This window comes from Pseudopipra pipra, chromosome 9 (genome assembly GCF_036250125.1).
Source record: "Pseudopipra pipra isolate bDixPip1 chromosome 9, bDixPip1.hap1, whole genome shotgun sequence".
NCBI classification, from domain to species: Eukaryota; Metazoa; Chordata; class Aves; order Passeriformes; family Pipridae; genus Pseudopipra; species Pseudopipra pipra.
In genome coordinates, this window is record NC_087557.1 from 4,012,612 (window position 1) to 4,028,619 (window position 16,008).

At 43.5% G+C, this 16,008-nt stretch overlaps 1 protein-coding gene across 13 annotated transcripts in view; it reads left to right on the plus strand.

The window, feature by feature from the left end:
• The window catches only part of RASAL2 (RAS protein activator like 2), a 164,917-nt gene that overhangs the window by 107,148 nt on the left and 41,761 nt on the right, over nucleotides 1-16,008 (plus strand). For 12 of the 13 annotated variants that reach the window (XR_010432617.1, XM_064664159.1, XM_064664160.1 and 9 more), the window contains one exon: nucleotides 9,100-9,206. Coding sequence is in view for 12 of the 13 variants with exons in the window: in XM_064664159.1 (XP_064520229.1) it covers nucleotides 9,100-9,206 (107 nt within the window). In the remaining variant the exon portion in view is untranslated. Of the gene's footprint in view, nucleotides 1-8,001; nucleotides 8,306-9,099; nucleotides 9,207-16,008 lie in introns of those variants that run through there. The other variant, XM_064664165.1, reaches the window with a different exon arrangement.

Consider the following 16,008-nt stretch of genomic DNA (forward strand, 5'->3'; position numbering starts at 1 on the left):
AGCAATTTGCCAAGCAGGAGTGAAGTTAACCATTGGAACAGCTTACCAAGGGATCAGACGGGCTCTTCATGTCTTTCAGTGGCTGGTTACAATTGGATGTCCCGTTCTCTGGAAGACAGGTCTTTGTTCAACTAGGAATAATGCAATGAATGGATGAAGTCACTGGGTGATGTTCTGAAGGTGTTTCAAGTCAGGTTAGACGGATTTGGTGTTCCTAAATGTCAGTGGCTCTTCTACATCTGTCTATCACTTTAAAACTCCGGGATTTTTAGTGGGAGTGTGTTCATGACTTAATTTCTTACAAGGACTTTGTAATTCCTGCTTTTGTTCTGATGTGTATCTCCACCTTCTGACAGTCCATTGCAGACAGGCTTCCTGCGTGGTATTGTGAGCTGTTAAACCACACAAAATGAAGATTAATAAGAGGAGAGTATTTATGCATGTTTTTCCCCCTCTGTGGGTTGCCCCAGGAAGGTTAATGCACAGAAGTGTTCTGCTTATCAAAAACTTCAGTATCCTTTCAGTTCCTAGTCACATCCTCCTGACTGAAGTCTTTGCCAGTTCTACCTCCGTATTTTTATGAAGTTTTTAATGCTCCCATATTTTAAAATACTCCAATAAGCCAGTGTCATATTTCCTATTTAATATACTTCCCCTGTTATCGTGAACATTATAGAACATTGAAAGAAATTAATAAATTAAATTATGATACAAGATGAGGCAGCTAAGGAGGCAAAACAGGATTTGCACATGATTTATACTCCTAGAAAGGATGCAAAATTGGTAAACATTTATGGGAAATCAATACTCTTAGCTGTGTTTTCCCTAGAACCTTTTATTTATGGAGTTGATAGTTAATATTGCAATTTAAACCAGTTTTTAATGGGAAGTCAGTCAGGTGGTTGTGGGCGCAGTATTTGTTAAGGGAACTAAAAGTAAGAAGTTGAAAGTTTTCATTTCATATTGAACAACCAGATAGACAAAAATAACATTCTGATCCTTTCTCTAAAAGTGCTTTTATTCCATTCTTATTGCAAGTAGATTTACATCATCAGTTTGCTCAGTCTCAAAGAAAAGGTTCTACTTGTAAAAGTTGGACCAAACATGATCCTCCCACACATAGAGGGAAATTTGTTGGAACAGCTCATTTTTGGGGAAAAAAAAAAAATCAGCTGTTTTTGCATAGATGGGAAATAGATCTCTCTACTGCTGGATTTTCTGTGATGTAGGGAATGTTTCTGGGTTTTCATCCCTCAGTTCACGTTGGGGTGGGGGATGCGCTTGTTCAGGGGGACTGCTCAGCTCAGTCTTCCACGCTGCTGTAGTACCTCACTCCTGAACAGCCTGTCCCATGTTCCCTCATTAATTGGGAATTCTGGAGAGCATCTGCCCTGCTTTGCAGGTGTTTTATGAAAATATCTGTCCTGCACAAACAATACTTGCTACAGGTTGTCTTAGTAATTGGAATTTTCTTCCCTGCTGGGACTTGATAGCTCTTTTTTTTCTTCTTCTTCTTCATTTGTTGGTTGGTATCTAATTTTTTGCTTTGCTGATCTAATGGACTTTTGGTGTCGTAGTTTTAGCTTGGGTTTTTACTCAGTGGTCAGGGAATGTCCTTGTTTGTAATAGGGATTGGCAACTGTGTAAATTATTTAAAATAAAGACAGGTTCAGAAACTGGTGAACAAAAGGCGGCTGTCTCTTTAAAGAGTGCAGTTTGATCAGAGCATCAGCTCCATCCCCTGAGGACAAAGGCAATTTTGATTTGTGGGGCCCGGGAGTCCCTCACTTACCAGGAGTCGGGAGTCGTCTCTGCTCGTGCCTGTGTAAACCTGTAAAACGCTCTTTTGTGTAGAATAAATCATATGCTGTAACATTTAAATGATGCCACAATTAAATGTGACCCTTCATAAAGTCACAGCGACGAGTCCTCACTGCAGAGCTGTCTAGACAGGGCAGGATTATTTCCATTTATCTTCTTTTTTTATTATTATTTTTTTTTCCAATAAATAACCACCCGTTCTTGTTGATGACTTCTCTGAGCCCCCAGGATGCTGCTCTCTGCTCACCTCTCTCTCCTTTGCCCCGGTGCAGCCGAGGCTGAAGCCAGCGGTGCTGCGGCCGCGGGGGAAGAGGAGCAATTCCCTCTCTCCCGCTGCTCGGCGCTGAGGAAGAGGAGCAGTTCCCTCCTCTCTCCTGCCCTTGGCAGCCAGCAGCAGATTCCATTATTGCCGATCAATGCCGCCGCCATGCAGGAGGAGGGGAGAGGGAGGGGTGGGAGCTTCCTATCCACAGATTGATCAACCTGCCATTGCATGAACAAATTCATTGTAAGGAAGGCTGGGATGCTGGGATAATAGCTGGAGCAGGAAGGGGCTTGTAAACAGGGGAATGCAGGCTCGTCAGTAATGGGGAGGGGATTTAAATTGCCTCTGAGCTTGCTGTTTTTTCTTCCAGCATAAAGCATAATACCTGAGCCTTCAAACAAAGCCAACACTGTGAGGGATGGTAGGAATGCATTGCACGTAGCTGGTGAGCTATTGTGCTCACTTATTTTGAGCTTCTTCAGCACTGAGACCTATTTCTACTTTTTATTTGAACTGATTCTATCATAACCTGCTACCTCTTTTGGATTTTAAAACCTCAGTTTCCCCTGCTCCTCTTGTTTTTGTTTTTGTTTTTGTTTTTTTGCCTGCCTTCTGTTCCTGCTTGGACTGAAACCTGACACAAAGGGACAACAAGTACAGATCCCACTTACTGCTCCCACCCATGCCTGCTGTGTCAGATGTAGGGTTGAGGGAACAGAGCAGGATCACGCTCCCATGTTGTCAGTGTAGACAATAACTGGAGTACTGGAATCCCAAGACCATCAGCTCCTCCCCACCCTTCCTGCCCTGCTTCGTTCACTTATTGTGTTCTGTATGGAAAAGTTTTCTGGCTGGAGAATAAGTCTTCTTTCTCCTGGGCATGTGGCCGAATGGCTGGATAGCAGCACGGAAGATGAGAAAAGCCTTCTCTCATTTCTTGGTACGGTAGGGTACTGACTGTGTTTTGTGGGTTTTTTTGGTTTTTAGCACTTTACTGGGAAGCCTTTACTACTTTGGTGCTTAATTTCCTCAGTCCTTCAGTTACCTGACCTTATTTCTTTTTAAAAGCTTTTAAGTGGTGTGCAGTTGTTAATTAAACTTGGTTACAGCCTGTTTGAAGTAGTTACAAACACGCTGGGCAAAGGTTAGGTTGTAAATGGGCACGTGCAGGGCAGCAAATGAGCTGAACTGGGCTAAACTGTTACTTACTGCTCTGTTTTTCCTCTCTGTGCCTTTTGAGGAGCTGATCACTGGGTTCAGCCCACTTCCACTCATTTCTGTCAGCTTGCCTGACTCCTGGACTGATTGATGGCAGTGAGATAAATCAGGGGAGACTGCTCAAAGTTTTCCTTCTCAAGAGGAGAAATATATCAGATGCATTTAGAAGAAAAATTCTCAAGTGGTGTCTGAACTCTGGGACCGTATTTAAGGTTCAGTGACATCCCTAGGATGCCTACAGTACATTGGGACTTTTCCTGTGTCCATAACAATAATTCTTACTGCTCAGGGGCAAAATCCTGCCACTGTGAGCCAAGGGGGTGCTAAGGCTCAGAGCAGACTCCTGGGCCACGGAGAGGAACAGGGAAGAGCTGTTGAGCTTTGCTGCATCCAAGAGCCAGTAGTCCCTCGTGAGACAATCCCACAGGATTGCTTTTTAGAGAATACCTCAACTCACAGCCCTCTTACAGAGAGTAAAAAGATTGGTTTGGAAAGCTGTGGCTCAAGGCTGTTGTTTAATAACAAGGACAATAAATATTGATATCATACTAATGTGTGTCTAAGTCATAAGCCTCTAAACAAATTAGGCTGCAGGAACAAGTTACCATGAGTCAGCTGATCGGCGTTAATTGTGTGTACAGTCTCTCTGCAGCAAACACAAGGTAATTTGAATTAGCAGGGGCAGTCCAAGATCATTAGGAACTAACGAGGACATCAGCATCTCCAGGTCGTGGGAAGTAGCTCCTTGTGTGTGCTTTTGTGTTGGCACAGTTGTCCAGGCAATTTGTCTGGCTGTGTGTGGAGTCAACATTAAAGGAGGCTTTAGATGCTGCTGCATGAGGAGGTTAAAAAGGAACAACTATCCCAAATTTTGTACATGCCACAAGAGGATTTGTTGAGCAGTTTAGGGACATGCATCTGTTTAATTTCTGACTGGGTTTGCAGAGCTGGAGGATTCATTCCTCCCTTCAAAGTGAATGCATCAGTCTAAGAACAGCTGATGTTGTACTCACTAAATGCCATATACAGTTTCCTCTGAACATTCAGCGAAAAGAAATTGTGAGTTTGTACTTGAAACCCAAAAACTTTTCTCTCCTATGATATTCATGCCCTTTCTTCCAGCCTCCTCTAGTATTCATCTGCTTTGCCTGGTAGGTCTTGTCTTTCAGACTGTGAAGTCCTTTAGGAATCAATGACTTAAATGTCTTTTAAATGACTTATGTGTCATTTAGGTTGCTTGCTTTGCACCTTCTGAACTGGGCACTAGTTCAATTACACTTTTTTAATGTACCAGCACAATGCAAGTGCCTAACACCAACAGAATTACCTGTCTGTAAATTAAAAGTCTTTTATGGTTACCTGGATCATCTTCCAAGACTTGTCTTGGAAAGCACAGTATCTCCTTTTCAAACCCCTGCTAATGGAGTGGGTGAGTTTTTGATCATAGTTGGTATCTAGCAGTTGTTTGATGCTGGAGTTCTATAGCGAGTGAGCTTTGCAGGGTTCCCTTTGTGTTTCCCTTCCCAGGCTTGGCAGCTTTTGTGCACTTTTTGTGCACAGTGTGCTGTGACTTGGTTGCATTCACTCTGATGTATCTTCTTGTAGCTTTCTTCCCCTGTCTAGTTCCCTTCATAAATGTGGAAAAGCTATTTCTGCGAATTTCCATTTTTTCCTTTAAGTTATACCTTGCAGGATTTGCATAATGTGTTCTAGTCAGAACACAAACTTGGACTTCAGGACTTAAAACAGATCAAGGGGTTTGAGTTTGCTTTTACCCTAAGCTTCTTACACAGGCATTTAATGACATTTTTATGACAGTCTGTGAATTGGGCCCAAGTCTGAATTCTCCCCAGGTGAGCAAAATGAGAGGGAGTGCTTACTGCAAGATAAAACATTAACATTTTTATATGTGAGGCTTCCTATTTCATTGGGTAATACCCATCTGAAAGATGCTGTTCAGATATTTCTTCCTCTTCTTGTTCCTATTCTGTCTCCCAACCCTTCCTACCTGATGTGGCTTAGTCCTGCAGAGCTGGGAACTTTGTTTAGTCTCTTCTTCTTCCACCCAGAGAAAGAGCTCTTCATAGTGAGAATACAAACTCCCACCACAGCAAGGCTTGGATTTCAAGTGGCCAGGGCACCCAGCAAAAGGAAATTTAGGTTAAGCCCCAGAGCCATGTGCTGAGGCCTCTGAGGCTGCACCACTGTGGCAGAGAGGGTTGCCTTCAAAGGAGGGCAATCCTCACCACTACTCTGAGTAGTAAATGGCACCTGGCTTACACAAACCTGCCTTCTGGCCAACAAAACAAGCTTTGGTATTGCTGAGAGTAGAGTGGTGCAATAGGATGGGAAAAGAGACCTTCCTGCATTGTATCCTTGGGCAGTTCCCTCTTCGGAGGCATCTGCCACTGCAGAGTAATTGGCTCAGCTACTTTGGAGCTGACTATTACTATGTAGTAATAGCAAGTAAATGCTTGTTTGCATAAACATTTATTTACATAAATATTACTGCGTATCACCAGTATAGGAGGTGATAAAAGTGTCCCATAGGGATGTTTATGACTCATTTGTTTGATGGTGTAGCAAAAGGTGTCCCTGCCTGGATGATCTTTGTGGTGCCTTCCAACCCAAACCATTGTAGGATTCTACCATTATTTGCTGAAGGTTGAAAAGGGGAAGATCTATCTGCCTTCTTTTTTTTTCCTTTTTACCTTTTTTTTTTCACCTTTCTTCCCAGAAACCGAGTGGCTGAAAAGGGTTTCAGATTATTTTGATGGATAAACAATGTGATTTATCTGTAGCCTTGGTCCCTGAGAGTGAGCAATGCAGAAAGCAGTTGTAATTTAATACTAAGGTGGTGAGAGGTGCATTGATTTTTACAGCAGGTGAAGATTATGCAAGAGCAGCCCCAAGCATTACCAGTGGAGCAGGGGAGGGAACTGTCTAATTTTTTGCCTGGTGGTGACAGTATAGATTTCTTTTACACGACTCAGCAAAAATCCTGTTCTACGGGTGTCACAGCAAGTTGCTTCAGCTTTTGATTTCCAGTTAACATTTCCCGACAATTTTGCTATATCTGGGTCTTCCTTTTCCTAGGGACTAAGCATGTTTATTTACTCTTGTTTTTTAGAAGGAGAAGAGAGGGAAAGGTAGTTTTTACTTTGTTGCAGGCACCTAGTGAATATTTTATTTTCCCTTCTCCAAATGCTACATTTCTGTGATGGCCTGAGAAAAGAAAAAAACTCATTTTACTGATGAAATCTCAGTGTTTTATTTGCAGAGGACTTGGATTGCTGCTGGGTGCATGTGGGGGGAGAGGGAAGGCGAGGGGAGCCAGGCACATTCCTTGTGGTAGCTTTTCAACTCCATTCAGTTCAAACTTAAAACTCTTTCCCAAACTACCCCTCCTGCAGAACGTGTGGTTGGAAACGGTGGGGAATTCGGGCTCCTGTTTTCATTTATGACTCAGCAAAGTTAACAGACTGTTTTAAATTACCGGGGCAGCTTTGATGTGATTTCCTGCGCGTGAGAAGTGGATAAAGCCAAACCTATTACGTTACATGTTTTACTAGGCAGTGTAACATAAAAGGTGCTCGCTCTACCCCCCAGTTCCAAGGGAATATATCGCTCCGGTTTGCCTTCCTTACGTGGACAGCTGGAACTGCAGAGGCAGTGTTTTAAATCCTGTGTAACACAGCTCTCTCTGGGCAGGGCAGGACTTAAAGGTGCTGCAGAAAATAAAGTTTCCTTTTTGTATAGACAAGGGAGGCGGCTGGTGACACTAAAGCACATCTTCAGATAAAACTGGCAGCACTGCAGAAGCTCCTGAGATGGTGGGACTGACTTAAAAACCTTGGGCTGGCACTGGCCCTGCTCCAAGGGCTTTGTTCTCTAAAGGTGCCTTGGTGGGGACTTACCCTCCAGCTCTGGAACAGGTGATGCTTCCTCAGCTGTAGGAAAAAGTGCCTGATGTTCAGCTGCAGGAATCTCTCCCAGAGGGTCTCGTTCTGACATGGATACCATGAGCTCTGACAGCCCGGGATGTGCTTGGTCCGTGTGAGAAGGGCTCGTGCATCGTCCCCACGCCCGGCAGTGCCCTGCCCATTTCCCAGTGTGTTACACTTTCTTTGCCCAGTTTAGGAGGCTGTTCTCCCTCTTGGTCCTTTCCCCCAGCAGACTGAGAGGCTCAATGTCAGCCGTTTGGGTTTTTTTGTGTTTGTTTTTTTTTTTTTTAAAGATAAATATCTACCGTGTGAGACACTAATACTGCAGGGTCCAGACGACTCAGCCTCCCCTCCGGTAAATGCTCCATTTTGTCGGTCCTCAAGCATCCATGGGAGAGATGTATTATAACTCTGGTGAAATCAAAATCCGGTGTGCAGAGACATCACAAGTAATGTTATCCCCGAGGAAGGCTCCTCTCCTTTTTTCCCCTTCGGCTCTTTGGAGGCAAACGCTGCTCCTCGTGGCACCAGCTGGCTGTCTCTCTCCATAAACCCTGCTTTTTTTTTTTTTTTTTTTTTTTGCCGCTGTGAATCAGGATGTACAGCGAAATTTTCGGGAGCGGAGGGAAGCCGGCAGTTGGGCGTCTGTTAATAGCCTGAAAGTAAGTAATGAGGATGTGCAGCCGGAGCGATTGATTGAAGAGCTGCAGTCCTGTGTGCTGCTGCCTCGCTCGCCTGCTCCCTGCCAGCCCCGGGGAGGGAGGGGGAGCAGAGCCCCGGCGCTCCCGGGAGTGGAAGGAGCACCGATCCCCAGGGCCAGGCGGCCGGGAATGGAAGTTTGAGCTGCGGCTGCTGGCTCCTGGAAGGAAAACGGCAGGAGTCAAAATGTCACTGGCTGGAGTCACGGCTCGCTCCTTCCCTTTGAGATTCGGAAGATAACAATGGACTTTCTGCTAGGAAGTGGGTTTTTCCCTCCCCGTGCTGGGGGGCGTTTTGGGAAGCTGGATTCCTTAAAGTCTGGCAATTGAGCTGGAGATGGGCAGCACTTGTGATAAAGGTATCTGTATGCATACATATGCATATCTAGCTATATATAAAAATGCATTTATGTGCAGTATATGTGTGTTTGTGGAGAGGGTTGTAATGCTGTGTATACTTTATTATGCTATTATTCTAGTATTTATACTAGAAAAACATATCAGTGCAGCTTTTATGAATATTGTGCTCGTCAGATCAGCCTGCATGGATTTAAGATGCCAAAGTCGTGTCTTAGTAAGGTCATACTGCCAGAATGAGGAGAAGTTGACCTATTTTTTTTTTTTTATCTGCAGAGATATATATGTCATATTACCCAGGCACTTCTAAGTCTTCTGCTGGTTGCATGGTTTGAGCAAGTAGTGGGATCACACACGACCAAACTTTGACCTTTGTCAAATTGCATTCAGCTGGGACTAAAATTGAGCTTCCCTGGGTCTTGATTGTAATTATCTGTTAATTACTGCATTGCTTACGCAAAAAAAAATTAAATTTAATAAATATATTAAAGTTCTCTGAATACTGTCTCTCAGACAGTAACAGAATATTAAATATGTCTAGGTATTGATCTTTACCAGCATTTTTAATTTTAATTGCCTACAGTCAAGTCAGATTCACAACCTGGAATCTGCCAGTGAAAATGCCACTGTAATTTAGTAAGTAAATATGATATAGAGAAATAGGTGGGTTAGTTCAGCAGTTTAGTAGCACACTTGAAACTTTGCTGAGGAGTCTGTCCTGCAGAGCACAAAACCTGACTATTCCCCACCCCCAGGCACCCATTCACCACCTTCTTCTTCTTCTTCTCTTCCTCAGAGGTCCCAGCAGAGAGATCTCCTCGCAGACGGAGCATCTCAGGGACCAGCACCTCTGAGAAAACCAACTCCATGGATGTTCCCAACACCTCTCCCTTCCGAGTACCAGTAAGTGTGCTGTGCCTGCCCTGCAAAGGGGGATCTGTCTTGTGGGATGGGAGGAGGAGATTAAAATATCACAGTGTAAACCAAGCTGGGGGGGGGGGGGGGCGTTGGGAGGGAGGGAATATTTAGTTAATATTTCTAGTTGACCAAGGGGGCTTTGCTGTCAAGTGTCATGTATTATCAATGATAATATCTGGTAGATCCCAAGCTTGCTGCTTTTCATTGCCTTGATCTAAAGTTGCAGATAGTGAAACATCAGAGTTAATGTGGGCAGCGACCTATATAAATACTTTTGAAGTCGCCTCCAGGGATTGCATTCCATATTCAGTGTTGACTAGGAAAGAAGTTCCTTTAGGTTAGCGATGGCGTGTTATTTTCCCCTCATGCCAGTGAAGTACATAGAAAATTGAAATGGCTTTATAGTTTATTCAGAAGCTGATGGAATTTCTGCAGGTGTATTAATTCCTCCTTAGCTCTTCAGGTTTTGTCCCGAGTTTGGTTGGCTCTGAGTCTGCATGAGAGTTTTTCAGCTACAGCCTGGATTTTCTTGCTTGTCTCAGTCTTTGGTCAGTGTATTTAAAAGCACAAAGGTATTTCTATTATTAGACTGAGGACAAATGCTAGTAATCTGCCTACTTTAAAACCTGAAGAAAACCAGGAGAAGAATTAGCTAGTGAACACTGGAGTTTTTTGGATGTTCGCTATGGACATGAGTACCATTTCTGGACACAAGTACCATTTCTGCAGCTTTGTGTATATATCCTTGCTTTGCTTTAGATAACACTCATCCCTTCTAAGCACACTTCCGAGCTCCCTTTAGATCCAAATGTGTGTGAAACTTTGGTTTTGGATAAATCCTACATCATGTCATTTAAAAAATAAAATGAAGAAACAGCCAAGGATTTAATGAAAGCTGTTTAAATTATTAAAGGATTAATGTTGGTCAGAGTTTCTAGAATACATGGTATTTAAAGCAGCCTGTTAACTCATGATTTATTGGAATGGAGAAAAGGACAAGGGATGCAGTGAATATACTGGGTGTCCTTACTTGGTCCCTTTTCAGAGTCATAGAATAATACAGATTGGAAGGGAAATCTCTGATCTATCCCCTCTTAAAAGCTGGAACAACTTACATCAGGGTGCTCAGGGCATTCTCCAGTGAGGGGTAGAACACCTCCAAGGATGCAGAGTCTTGCTCAATGACCTCCTCTGGTGCTTGACTGTCCTCCTTGGGAAGAATATTCCTTTTATAAAGGCTTCCTTGTCAGAACAAAACCTGGACTTCTAACTGATGTTTGTTGAAAGACCATGAATCCCGTTTCCCTTTAGTTCAAAGGACACCTGAAGTAGCAGTTAAAGCAGAATGGGAAGGGAAAAAGCCTTGGGAAGGGAAAGCTCTGAGGGAAGTGTTAGCAGCGTGTGTAAATACCTGATGGAAGGGAGTAAAGGCGATGGAGCCAGGCTCTTTGGACAAGAGCCCCTGAACACAAATTGAACTGTAAGAAATCCCAGTTAAACACAACAAAAACCTTTTTTTTTTTTTTTTTTTCACTGTGATAGAGCACTGAAACAAGTTGTCTGGAGAGGTTGTGGAGTCTCCATCCTTGGAGATATATTCCAAAGTACTCTGGGCTCAGATCCTCCTAAGCATCTTGCTCTAGTTTACTCTGCTTTGAGCAGGGGGTTGGACTAGACAATCTCCAGAGAATGTCTTGCCATCTCAGCTATTCTGTGTTCTATGAACAGCCCTCTGTCACTTCAGAGACCTGTTTTCTGGGTGGTACTTGGGGAGAAAAGGGCCTTGGTCTAGTTGTATGTGAAGCTGTTACACGAATATTCTGTTATGTCAAGTTCTGAGAATTTTATCCTGAGCCCATGGTCCACAGAGTTCCAGGAAGATTTCTGAACTCTGAGAGCCTTCAAAAGTCTGATCTTTTTCTTCATCTATAAGAAATTCTCTGCTCTCTCTGCCTTCATGTATAAGTAATAGCCCTTGCCTTTAGATGTCTACATGCATTGTAGTAGTTTTTGTCTGACAACTGCAAGCAGCCTATCAGAACTGTTTGATGACTATCTGTATTGTTTATTTTATATGCCTCCTTTTTTTGGGACAACTTTTTTATGCTGATCCTATCTCTTAAGTAAAGGTTTAATGGTTCTCTAATTCTTGTCTAATAGTTCTCTGATACTTCTTAGCTCCTGCTCCCTTTCAAATCAAGGACCTTGCAGAATGTTTCTTATTTTCCCTGGTGGTGTGCTGGGCTTTTAGGACTCCAGCAAATAGGCTCTGGAGGCAGCACATGGATGCTTTTTTTGGGCATAAACCAGCACAGAGCTAGAAGCTATTCGTGCCACGTGGAGCTGGATTCTGCTGCTTTGTCTGCCTGACCACCTGTATGCCCAGGAGCAGAATGCACCCTCCTGTCCTTCTCAAGGGGACAAGGCTTCTGGCTTTGGAGGTTTTGCTCTGAGTAACCCATTTACACTCTGTTACTCCTTAGCAGGTTGTGGTGCAGGTGGGGGTTGAGATCACCCTGTTTTAAAACATGCCAACTTGTGATCTGCTTAAAAGAGCAAGCTGCAATTAGAAGTCAGATTGCTTAAGAATACGGATGAGCTCAGGCCAAAACTAGTGAAACCAAACACGCTGTTAACTTGGTGGATTGGCACACACCTAATAGGTGGGTGAGAAGGTGGGGAGGAATCATGTTTCTGCCTTCGGTTGATAATAAGAATTTCCCAGCTCTCAGAAGTAGGAAAGGTGACTTGGGTGCCTCATGGAAGTTACAGATCAGTGGTCTGGGAAGAGCTGCAAGTCAAGGATGTAAGAGGTGCCTGCAACAGCTTTGAATTTGTGTCTGTGAGGTTGTCTTTATTTGACAGGGATTTATTCTACATATAAAGGAGATGAATAGTAAGAGAACTCGCTGTTTTGTTTCTCCAGACATTGTCACCTCCAGTGCAGGTTGGAGGGCCAGGGGCAGCTGCAGAGTAGTGCTGTCTCAGTTGTTCTTTCCATGGCCCTGACTCTGTGCCATACCTCTTCCACTCACTGCTTGGATTTCTAACAGAAAGCAGCTTAAGGCAGGGGACAGCTTAACCTTCTTCCATCCTGACAGAAAATTATGCTGAGACTTTCATAATAAGTTGCTTTTACAGCTTTTTAAGTTTGCATCTCAGAACAGCTATTTAAAAGCTGTCTTCTCAATAGGACAGTGGCTTCCAGCACGTTCTGTGCAGGTTTTTTCCTTTCAAACACCAGGCAGTGGTGCTCTCTCAGAACAAGGCATCTGTTTTTTTAATACTGCTAATTGGCATTGCTTTAGCATCTGGAATTTTGATTTATAACAGCATAATTGCCTTTAAGCAAACATTTCCTCAACGAGACATTTTTTAAGTAGTCTCTTCAGTGGCTGTGGTCAGTGAAGGATTTATTTTAAAGGGCTGATGTGTAAACTTCAGGAAATTTGCCTTTCTACCTCCTGCATGTGCACTGGAGGAAAAGATGTACGTTTAAACTTACTAGTGTGTGAAAAGCAGAATTTCAGGAGTTATACTCTTCTCTAGGACAAACCACCACATGGACCAGTGTGTGCCATGTGTTTGTGAGGGTGGGGAGGCCCTGGCACAGGTTGCCCAGAGAAGCTGTGGCTGCCCCATCCCTGGAAGTGTTCTAGGCCAGGTTGGATGGGGCTTGGAGCAACCTGGGATAATGGAAGGTGTCCCTGCCCATGGCAGGGGGTGGAATGAGATGATCTTTGAGGTCCTTTCCAACCCAAACCCTTCTATGATTCTATGGTTTGTTCTGGTTATCTCACTGAGGGGATTAAAGGGGATTCTGCTAGTGCTGACACTGCACAGCACAAGGTGTGCATGCAGAGAGAAGAGCTCTTACTGCTTGTCCTTTCTTTTTCTTCCCGGTTTCCCCAAATACTCTTATCCTCAGTTAAAACATCAGTCTCCATCTAGGAGCTGTGTAAATTGCCATTTGACAATTCTCAGCTGTTTCAGAAATGTGCCTCCTCACATATAGACAGATGTGTTCTGTTTATATATATAGAAAAAGTCATATTTTTAACAATGAGTACTATTTGACTGAACAAATAGGGAGGCAGAGGGAACTGGCTACAAGTAGGCACCGTGACACATAAGTGGGCAAGGAACCAGCTTTTCCCTTCCCACACACACCATGTCCTGGCAGCGTCTCGGTCTCCGTGCATCCCGTTCCCTACTGTGGCACTGTGGAGCACTGTGGCAACCTGACACATTCTCTCATTGCTCTGCCATTGGAATCTAGGATCAGGGGTAAATATGAGGTTATCCACATCTTCAGACCTCCTGCAGTGGCAGGATGGAGAGGAATTGCTGAACCGCTCTTCAGACTCACATTGCGCTCCCCGGTTTTGGCTTCTTTGGGGTAGGGTTGTTATCGCAAATAATATATGATTCATCCATGTCTGCTGGCTAATAAGAGGGAAAAAAAAGATGAGAGAGAGGCAAAGAAACAAGTGCAAATGGGACAGGAAAGCCAAACGCAGTCTTTGAAGTAAATAAAATGATTTTTATAGGAACCCTGGTGGAGGATATTTGCAGATCGCCTTCCTTGGTCAGTTTCTGGTCGAGGGTATAATTGGATCTATAGAAATGCTGTCTGCCTCTCTGCTCTTTAAGAGTACAGCTAAATGGAACAGAAGACAATGCAGCCAGCCCAAGTGAAGGTCAAAGCTTGATGAGATCTCGTGGCTGCCCAGCCTCATCTTTTATGCAGTCAGCAAGATTGTTGTTCCTCCAGAGCTCTGCTCTGCTCCCGCCGCGCTGCCAGGACAGGACAAGTCTGAGCTGTGCTGGCTGTGTGACCCCATGGCATACAAGTACATGTTTTTAATTCTGCATCAGCACCAGTGCAGAGATGGAATTGTTGATTTGGATTTTGTGAGGCAGCCTGGCATCCTCCTTGAAAAGCTGGCTGTGCTCAAATGTGTCCCCTTAAGAGAGATGAACATTTTTCCTTCCATTTTCCAGCTTTTCTTGCTGTGACACTTTTGTTTGAATCTGGTCTAATTTTTTATCACTTACCTGTGATGTGATGGCTTAGATGTGGTGGCTGTTCTGTGAATTTTTGTGTCAGAAGGTACAAATGGGTGACTGACTTCCTCCAGGGTGCTCACTGAGCTCTCGTCCATATCTTCACTCTGGAACAGTGCTGTTCACAGGATTTATAACCCTCACACTGTCTTGCTCCAAAGCAGATTTGTTCATTACATCAAACTTTAGTGTTGAGTCAGATGATAGAGATATCCAGGCTGTGACACTGTCTAGTGGACCTCAACAGCAGGAACATTATTCTCATGTTTGGTTTAAATCTGACTTTATCCAATTCCTTTTATTCCTTAGTTAATGTAGGGAACTGTGAACGTACATAGCTTTAAACACTGCTCACATTCCAGCTGTCCTTGGGTTAGTAGTATTTAAATACGTACCGACTCAGTCTATTCTTCATCTCCGTAACAGTCAAGTTATGCAAAGTTTAATTAATGCATCCTCTGCAAATTAGTCCTTCTGGTCTTTTTATCACTTTTCTTGCTCTTGTGCTTTTAATTCCCTTCAATTGATTCTCCAAGTTCTGAAACTGAAGTTCACAGGAATGCGTGTTACCAGTTTCTAATTGCTCCAACCCTTTGTGTCATTTCTCTGTCCTCCCCAGCCCTCACTTCACCTCCTAATTTAATACAGCTCAGTGTAATTAATGTGCTGTTTAACTTTTCTTCTGGATGATTAACAAGGATGTTAAGCAGAAGCAAGTAGTGCCACTATCCCCACCACATCCCATTGGACCCTTTTCTTCTACCTTGATACCTTATCACTTGTTGTAATTACTCTTTTTAGATATTCCTGCAGCCAGTTCTCAGGTTTGTGTTACGAGCTTTCACAAAGCTCATTTCCATTAATTTTTGTAATTAGCATGTGTGCTGTGTTATCAGAAGGTGTTCTGAAGTGTTGGGCTGCTTACTGGCTACATGCCAGGGGACTAGGGAGCCAGGGTCAGGAAATCATTGCCTGCCCTTCATGACAGGCTCAGGTGACCTGCTTCTTATCATATATGTTGTCTATCACCGTTCCTTAGTTGTTCTTCAGCCAGACTTCTGACCCCATACTCCTTAATTCCTGGATAGGGGCTTTTGAGGATGCTCTTTCCTTCTGCTGTGCCCTGTTGTGGGCAGGTCCCACAAGGGCAGCCAGGCTCTGCTCCCAGTTGTGTCCATTCTGAACACCGTACTGAACTGGGATCTGAAAAGCTGATGTGGCCCTCCCTGGCTATCAGGTAGTTCTTGCTTCTTCATGAATTTTCCAATTGAATTGCCAGTGACTTGGAAATGTGATTCCTTTAGTACTTTTGACTGCATATCACACAGAATGCAAGCAATCTTATAATGCATTTTATTAACAGGTGTAATATCAACGTAACCCTGTTACAGTATCCTCTGCATTTCCTTGGGTTTCTTATTACTGTTCCTAAACTTGTTCATCCTATCCTGCATCCCTCCTGTGGCTGTAGACCATTTTTCATTGGAAAGTTGAAATTGTTATCCTGCCAAATCTGCAGTGCTGTCCCATCAGGGGAAAAATATCTTTCCTGATCCTTGCTGTTGATCAGCTTGTGTCCTGAAGCATGATTATTGCTCACTCTTGTTATTTTTAAACCTGACTAATGCAGCTACATATGTTATTCTTCCTTATATAAACACATAATCCTTTTTTAATCTTGATGAAAAAAATTTGTATAATATCTTGTGGTGGAGAATTG